Source organism: Phaseolus vulgaris, chromosome 7 (genome assembly GCF_000499845.2).
Source record: "Phaseolus vulgaris cultivar G19833 chromosome 7, P. vulgaris v2.0, whole genome shotgun sequence".
Classification (NCBI taxonomy): Eukaryota; Viridiplantae; Streptophyta; class Magnoliopsida; order Fabales; family Fabaceae; genus Phaseolus; species Phaseolus vulgaris.
The window spans coordinates 29,310,932-29,320,061 of record NC_023753.2 but is presented as its reverse complement, the minus strand read 5'-3'; the positions used below and the strand labels follow the sequence as shown (position 1 = coordinate 29,320,061).

At 32.8% G+C, this 9,130-nt stretch overlaps 1 protein-coding gene across 1 annotated transcript; it reads right to left on the bottom strand.

Annotated features, from left to right (window-relative positions):
• Window positions 1–430: 430 nt before the first annotated feature.
• LOC137829758 (protein indeterminate-domain 12-like) lies at window positions 431–4,726 on the bottom strand. The gene is made up of 3 exons (XM_068636661.1): window positions 3,843–4,726; window positions 3,274–3,670; window positions 431–1,720 (listed from the first exon to the last, which is right to left on the bottom strand). The coding sequence occupies exons 1-3, from the start codon at window positions 4,000–4,002 to the stop codon at window positions 943–945; spliced, it is 1,335 nt and encodes a 444-aa protein (XP_068492762.1). The 5' UTR covers window positions 4,003–4,726; the 3' UTR covers window positions 431–942.
• Window positions 4,727–9,130: the final 4,404 nt, after the last annotated feature.

The following is a 9,130-nucleotide window of genomic DNA, read 5'->3' as shown; positions in this document are numbered from 1 at the left end:
AAATATAAAAAATGAAACACAGTAGTTTGGGTAGTAGCAGTAGTAGCAGCAGATAAAAAGCTGTGAAGACAGAGATAGGACGTGGGTAGTGATAAAAACAAAAGGACCAATCATTATAATTGTGCATGTGACGTTTTCTCTGTTTCCACACTGACAAGAAAGGCCACCGTCGTCGCTCTTCTTAACTCCATCTCTGCACTGTGCAATAGTCACACTCTTCCACACATATTCAACTAACAAATTCTATGTCTACTGCAAACTTATCACACCTTGCATCGTCTCATATGTTATACATCATAACAACTAACTAATTCATTACGCACTTAATGTATATATACTTCTATAACTGAAACTATAAAGAAGAAACTACAATTGTACGTTGAGAAAACAACAGCACAAGGACGTCCTGAGGAAAAACAAAATCCCGACAAAAACTAAAACACCTTTTAATGATTAATTCATCAACCAAACTCTGAACCAAAGCATTAACTGTAGTAATTCAAAGAGGTAAAATAAAAATACAAGTTCCTGCAAAGGGTATCAGAAAATGGTAAATTGAGCTACGAATTCCACCCTCTTAGTTTTCGAATCACTCTAGTTTGTGTTAACATTTCTCGATACTACTACACACAACATATTGGTCCCTAAAATTGTAAGCAACAATCTATTCAGTAACTTCCATTACAAAAGTTCCACTTCAGTCCTTAATTTTAAACAAACGATCAATGTTAGCAACACACTCTCCTTCACATACTTTTATTAATAAAAGTGATTTTCAATAAATTTTAATCTATAAAAACGAGTATATTAATGTTAGGAGGTGTGTTGTTAACGTTTCTTTGTAATATAAAATGGAGCAACTCTTGTAAAATTAAGGATTATAGTAAACATTTTGTTAAATTTGGAATGATCGAAGCTTACAATTTGACAGACTAAAGCAGTTCACTCACAATTTCCCCAGGATTCGGGGCCAGTGGTTGTCCGGAGGAATCCAAACCCATGCTGTGGCTTGAAAAGCGAGTTACTATTGTGATGGTGCTCGTAGGAGGGTTGGTGGTGGTAATGGTTGTACTCTACGCTCCCTCCCGTGAACGTTAGCATGTCCTTGACGTCGATGCTAACGTCAACCGCGTCGCTATTGGTGAGGCCAAGAAAGTCCCTGGTGAGACCGTCGCTATTCTTGAGGTCCCTTATGTTGATGTACCGTTCGGGTGGCACCGAGTCGAGCTGAGTCGACACGGTTCCCAACTCGGCCATGCTGAGAGGAGTCACGTGACTGGGACCCGTGATAGCGGCGGCGCCAAAGGTTGCAGCCTTCTGGAGCAGCGCAGTGGCGGAGAGGTGCGCTGACGTGGCAGCGTTGGAGGGGCGGACGTGGAGGTCACGGTAGGGTGACGTAATCATGGTCTTGGGGGGATGATGAAGAAGCAATGAAGGAGAAGAGATGTTGCTGTTGTTGAAGATGTGGGTGTGGAAGTTGTGAGATTCGGGTTTGATGGTGTTGTGGAGGGTGGGAAGGTTGCTAGGGCTAGGGTTTGGGTCCCAGTGATTGATGAAGTTGGTGTTGTTGTTGTTGGTGTGTTGTTGTTGGGTTGGGAAAAGGAAGAGGGATTGGACTAAGGGGTTTGTGGTGTTTGTAGCCAATTGGTTTGCTGACAGTCTTGCACTTTCTTCAGCCAATGCATCACAGAATGCTCTGTGAGTTATGAAGCTGTCCTTCCTGTATAGTTTTCACACAGATAATACAAATTTTAAATTCCACTGCACAAGACAAGCCTACAAATATTCCTGCATCCGTATCTCATTAAACAAAACAAAACCAACATCAAAACATGAATCAACAACTAATGGATGGAAAAATCTTCTCTTTTCTCACATTTTAGATATACCATTTTATTAAGAAACTAGTAATTATAAGTTTTATATTTCGAATGCCTTTTTTTTTCTCTCTTTTGGATGAATGAAGTGAATCATGCATGTCAATGTGGAGTTTGCAAAACCAGAAGAAGGACTTGTGGCGTCTTTGTAGAATGTGCCCCGTTTGCAAAAAGGTGGGGAAAATCATGCATGGGAGAGGGGTAATAATTAATCCATACACGGATTGAAGTGTAAAAAGGCTTAGACCTAATGGGACATGAATCATGTCTCGGGGTCAAATTTAAAGTAGGAGAGAGGAGAAAAAAATGAATGTCGAAAATTGATGAATGCTCATGTGTGCTTTATGCATGGATATAAACAATATATTGGAAAAGGCTTAAATTATGTTAGTAGTTTTTTAAATTAAAATTGAAATCTTATTTTGGTAATTGATGAAGCAAAATATATAGATTTTAATGGAAAAGATCCAAAGTTGGTCCAAAATTTGATATACTGACTCAATGTGAAAGGATACTTGGCATTGTCGTCATGATGGGGGAAGCCTTGGGAAACTAGAGCTCATGCACGACTCAAAGGTAAGTAATGGAAATGAATCCCATATATGCACTGATGATGCTAGAGGAAAGCAACTTAGCATATCAGATTTTTTTGCAGATTTATCAGGTTTCACAATGATGAAAGTTCAGATAAAAATGGCTAAAATAAAAAAATTTAAGAAAAAGTAAGAAATCATCACAAATTTTAGAACAATGTTAATTATACTTCTTTTACTTTTCAGTAGACAAAAATAGATCCCATCATTTTCTTAGAGACTGCAGCCACTCCATATACGCACATTTGTGCATATATGTCAAGAGAGAGAGAATAGAAGTCTAGAAAACAATTGAGCACTCTCTGACACCCTTGAAATTTTTGTGTAGCCTTAAACCCTATGAATTGAACACTATTTTTGTTGACATAATGTGAACATAGTACATATCATGCACTTCATGCTGACATGCATGTGCATGCATCATGAGGTTAAAAAAACTAATTGAACAACATCCAAATGCTATTGAGTCACAGATAAAATAGTAGATAAAAACAAAAGATATATGTCTGGATTGTGATTTTGTTTTTGTTGTTAATTGCCGCGCATTCATTTGGCAGTTTTAGGATTCAGAAAATGTCCACTTTCATGCAACCTACCACGGCACTTGAGCATTTAAAGAAGAAATAAATTCCAGGGTGAAATCAAGCTCACTTACCATTCTTATAAAGAGCAAGTTCCTCCAATATTTTTTAAGAGAACCCCTTTTGATAGATAAACATGAATTGATTTAAATCTAATGTATGAGCACACTTCAAAATTGCTAAATAAATAGAAGTGGTATAGATGTATGAGTATATATATACCTGGAAAAAAGAGTTCCACAATCACATCTATATTCTCTAGTACCACAGGTTTTGGAGTGAGCTTTCCAATCTGACTGAACCGCATAGATCTTTGAGCACTTTTCACATTTCCACTTCTTCTCTCCATGTTTTCTGCAGTAATGTTTCTTAATTCCTGTGAGGTCACCGAGAGCCCTTGAGGGGTTGTGGTGAACGCATGAAGGTTCAGGGCAAACGTATGCTTTCTTTTTCACCTCTTTGTTGTTCCTTTGCTTCAGCTTCCATGGGAGGTTATGCCCTCTCCTATGAAGCTGAAGGTTCTGGTCTCTCTGGAAACCCTTGTTGCAGATCTCACACACAAACCTATTGGTAGCTAGAAGAGTCTTCGGTGATAGAGCAATCACTTCAGCATCCGGGTCTGAAACGTCCACAAATTAAATAAGAAAATGAACCTAATTAACTAGCCCACATGCCATCTGATAATAATTCACATCTCGTCAACTGAAAGGATATATACGTGTGTGTTACACGCTATATATATACAAACTCGAAAGAGCTTATACATAATGATAAATTAATTAATTCATTACCAGGGTTTCCAGGGAGGTTTCTCTTTTTCTTGATCTTTTGAGGCTGTTGGGGAGAAATGATTGTTGTAACTACGTGATTGAGTCCACCGATTCTTGTACCACAGGAGACAGTGGCCTCTTCGGACAAGGAATTGGAATTGGACATAACTGAAGGGAACATTGCCTTTGAAGAAAAACTCCAAGTTGGAGGAAAAAAGAAAGAGAAGAAAAGCAAGATACGATATTCTAATGTCTCGGTTTGTTTGTTTGTTCCAAACCGTAGCTATGTATTTATTACGATGGTTTCGTGATCGCTACTTTTTGCTCCTTGTTGAGCCAAGAAATGCAAAATCCTAGCTCGGGACACGACTAATAATTATATGCAGAACCTTGCTAGTGAACAGGTGGCAGGGACTCAGAGACAGAGAAAGACATCATTTACTTTGTGGTAAAAAATTACAATAAAAAAAGAAAAAGGTAAAATGACTAATTAATCTCGTGAAGAGAGGAGATGATGATGGTGGATTATTTTTGAAGTCACTGTCTAAGCTACATGGATTGTTTGTCTGAGCTAACTCTGAACAACTATTTTAGATATGTGTACATCTCTTTCCAATCTCTATGTGTGTCTGTGTGGTTATCTATGTAAAATTATACATGCTCATCAATAGAATCCTCTATGCAATCAACAACCATATTGAAAAAAAAGAAGATATTTCCTCAACACAATAATCTCATCTCAGTACTCAATAGCCTGACTTTGTTTTCTTAATATATCTATTGTGCTAAGAGAAATCCATAATAGCTGGGTATTTGTAGAGTGGAGAAGGTGATGATGACAAAAGAAGTAGTGGCAAGTTGTAAAACACATTAAGAAAAAATTGAACAAAGAAAGAAATTTGGGTGAAAGAAAAGGCAAGGGGACTAAAAAAGGTTAAGAAGTCTGCAGAGAGAAAAAGAGGGATGTGGATGACGGAATTGACCGGGCAAAGACTAGGAAGTATCCTCCTACCCACTTCACTGGTAAAATTCCCCTTTTACTTTTATATTTTATTACCAAAAATACATAATTTTTTTTTTTTGTATAGTTATCACTCATTTTATTTTATATTTTCTATCCTTTTCTTAGGTATAGAAAGAGTTGATAGCAGTTTTGCCTTTTGTTTTAGAAGTAATAAACACCCAAATCTTAAAAGGGCCTCGGAATGCTCTCAAAAGAGAGGAATAACTGATGAGATAATTTAGAAAAGCTCGTGAAATACATGTTGGCATGCAGAGATAATAACCCCACAACTAACATGATTGATTCACTGATTGACATTACTGTGAATGTAATAATCTGACCATTATCATGTCATGGTTAGCATAAGTTAATAATAGTACAGTCATTTTGTTTCCTTTAATTGTTTTCTCCAGTTTAAAATAGGCAATGTTCAGTGAGAATGAGTTTCAATTCCTTGAAGCATAAAACTTTGTCAGATAACATAACTTTTCTGCCAATTTTTTTGCATTTGCAGCAGTAGAAATGGATTAAGCATAAAATTTAAGCACTATGGCTCTGAAAAAAACTACATTTCATAAAATGTGCAAAGTGTTTGAATGTACTTTTAAAGTTCTCATATGGTCTTGCACCTTTTCGATGATATACACAATAATTCATAACTCATGTCAAAGTAGCATGTTCTCTCGATCATGTATATGTAAACTTTCCACAAACTTATTATTTGGTTTGTGGAATGTAATATCAAATTATTGTTCTCCATAATAGCCTTGAGGATTTTCTGTCACTCTATCTTCAGTGTTATTCTCTTACATCCTAGTTTGTAGAGAAAGTGCTTAAAAAACCCCACTAAGGAGAGAATTTGCAAAGGTTTCTTCTTTTCTTCTTTCCTTGCTCTTTATTCCAAACCCAAATCTAAAGCTACAGAAGGATAGCACATATTGTCCATTTTGCCATTTCACTAATCAAAATCAGCTAAGGTTTGGTGTTTAAACCTGCATTGCTTCAAAGGTCAAGCATGTCATTTTGAACATCAACATTGGCATTCGCTAACTTTAGGGGCCATGCGTGGGCTACTTCCGTGGAAGCAGCCATGCAAGTCATTCATAAACCATAGGCGTGTATGGAACAGGGACCCATCACAAATTAGATCTTTCTGACTACAGCCATCCAATTTCAGATTTTCTCTTCATATAATTAATTTGGAATCCAATGTGCATTCTTTACATTTATTTTATATAATCATGTTATTGCCAATGACTTACTTAGCTCAACCAAGTTAGCTAATTATGTTTACTGAGATCTCCCTTTTAACCATCTTTTTATCATTTTTAAAATTTCAATTCCAAACCTTTTAAAGAGTCTTTGGACCAACCATTTCTCAGTGTGTTCTTTACATTATCCAATCTTTTTGGAACCAACCGGAATAAAGATTAGATCAATATTTAGCCTTGGTTTATTTGTTTCTGAGGAGGGAAGACTACATAGCTGAATTAGTTCACTCGAATTAGCTGCTCAAAAGTTATATTTTGTAGATCCATGCATTTTATTATCTTAGAGTATGATTACAAAAATTCAAAGTTTATCTCCGATGATGACAACGAACCTAATTTATATAGAAGCATATCACAATTTGATTTGGCACATAGTTTTCCAAAATTATGGTCTTGATGATGATGGAAATTGACAAATTAATAATTTTTTAAGATAGGTTTTTGAGAACTCTTATATATTATTGAATAATGATGTGGCTAGTATGGTGGCCTTTCAATTTTGACTCATTAATTAGGATATATATATTTATTTGAGATGTGGGCGCCTAACTTTTTATCATTTTATGCAGAAAATTCAGTAACAAGACTCTGCCAATAATAAAGAAAAAAAAATGTTTTAATTTTCCTTATCTGTCATGGTTAGTTAATTATATACCAAACACCATCTGGAATATCCATGGTTATTTTAAAGTTTGATTGATTTTGTTTAAAAAAATGATTTGAAGAAAAGTAAAACCACACGTATTCCTAGACCAGTACACACTGAATCATGTATGAACATGCATGCTATGAACATAAGATATTGAAGAGAAACTGAAAAATACTTTATGAATGGTGCACGATTCCAAATAATATGACGTTTTTAGATGATGATGATGAGAGCATGTATGAATGAATGAATGTTCCAAGTGGATGGGTTAATAGATATATATTCTGTTTCCTTAGTGATTGATGTAGATATTTGAGGTTATGATGATAACAATCTCATAATAGTGTTTCAGTGTTTCTTGGTTTTCTAATTTGATCTAATTCTCTTACAATATATATTCCTGTTACTGTGTTGTTCTGCCATATTCTGCATGCAGAGAGAGAGAGAGAGAGATGGTGATGATGAGTGACAAAGAAAACCCCATCTATCTCCATGCGGGCCAGACATTATTCACGGGTTCTTCTATTACTAGATTCTTCTCCATCTCATCATCGCATATCAAAACTTCCAACATTTCCATTAAATAAGATTATATTTATGCAACCATGCATTTAGATTAAGCTTAGATTAATGCCCCTTTGTATTTTCTTTTTAAATGTGAAAGAAAAGTATTTTCTACTTAAAAATATGTTTTAAAAAATTATGATAATTAATTATGTGCTTTTCTTGAAATTTCAAAAAAATATGTTTTAATGTTTCCTGAAAAAAACTAAAAATAATCACTGTGTATGAAACTCTGCTCAAAATCATACAATTATATGTAGGTTCATAAAAAATACTTTAAATAGTTATAAACATGTAAAAGTAATTGATTGAAAGGGACAAAATTCAGCATGCATATGTTATATGAAGTAGTTTCAGGAGGCTAAAGAGAGAGAATTTAGACTCAGTACAAATAGATAAGGTCTTGCTAATAAAAATAAATCTTAGTATAATTGCATACAGAATTGGATTATAAATGTGTATAGAGAATATATATGTATATATAATACATTTATTATATTTTATAATTATAATTTAAAATGTTTCAAATTTATTTATTGTATTTATAATTAATTTTAGATTATCATTGAAGAATCTTAATAGTTGTGCACAGACAATACATAATAGTTTTATACTTTTATCCCATAAAAAAATAACAATTAACTTAATAAGTTCTTATTGAATGATAATATAAAACTGTTTTAATACTTCAAATTTGAAGATGTTTTTCTCATCTTTGGATATTTTAGTTTGTATATATAAGAAGTTAGTGTGTAATGAAATAACTATTATAGTTATTACCCAGGTAAATATGGGAAAATATATAATTTTTTTATATGATAACATATTTAGTTACAAGAAAGACTATGAGAGTTTTTCATCATTTAATTATGTTAAAATTGAAACTATATTTGTTTTGTCATGTATACATTAAAAAATTTCAATTAATAGGGAGATATTAGTTTCTTATTTAGTGAATCTAAGTATGCTCTTCATCTGCAAACAATCCTTAACTGTCTTTTTCATACACACATGACGAGAAATTCAACAATAAAATAATAAGCACTTGAGCTTCAATTATTCACTTTCTCTCAAACTTTACTATTAAAAGTGACATTTTTGTGCAATGTTTTTCATAAATGTTTTGTTGATGAAAATCAATCACACATTAAGTAATGGAAAATGTATTGTAGAAACAAATTTAAAATAAAAAAAATTAAGAAATTAGTTATTATGGATATAAAATTTTGCTAAGAAAGTATACATATATAGCTTATCTCGAACACTATAATAAAATTATTCAATATTTTTTTTTTAAAAATAATTAATTAATATATTGACTAAATTAAATATTTTTTATAAATTAAAAATTATTAATATGTAAAAGTAGTTTTTATTATTAATAAAAATTTATAAATTAATTTATAAATTGCAGTTAATTATAAAGATTTTAGTTAATAATTTATAATTTTTTATTAATAATAGAAACTACTTTACATGCTAATAATTTTTTAGTTTATAAAATAGTATATAATTTAATTAATATAATAATTTTTTTTCTTTTAAAATTAGTTTGTACTTGTTCATTTTCTTATATTGTAAGAAGAGTTTAGTTGTTGTGACAAAGAATGTCCTCTATGATTGAGTTAATAATTGCTGAAAATAATATAGAAAAAATATCTTAGTTTACATTTTTTCTATCAAGATAGGTCAATAAATAAGGAAACATTGTTGTAGAATTGAAAGCAGATATAATTATTATGAAAAACAATCTGTGATACATGAAAGAAATCAAAGAACTTCTACGAGAAATCAAGAAAAATGAGAAGTTCTCTAAATGAGA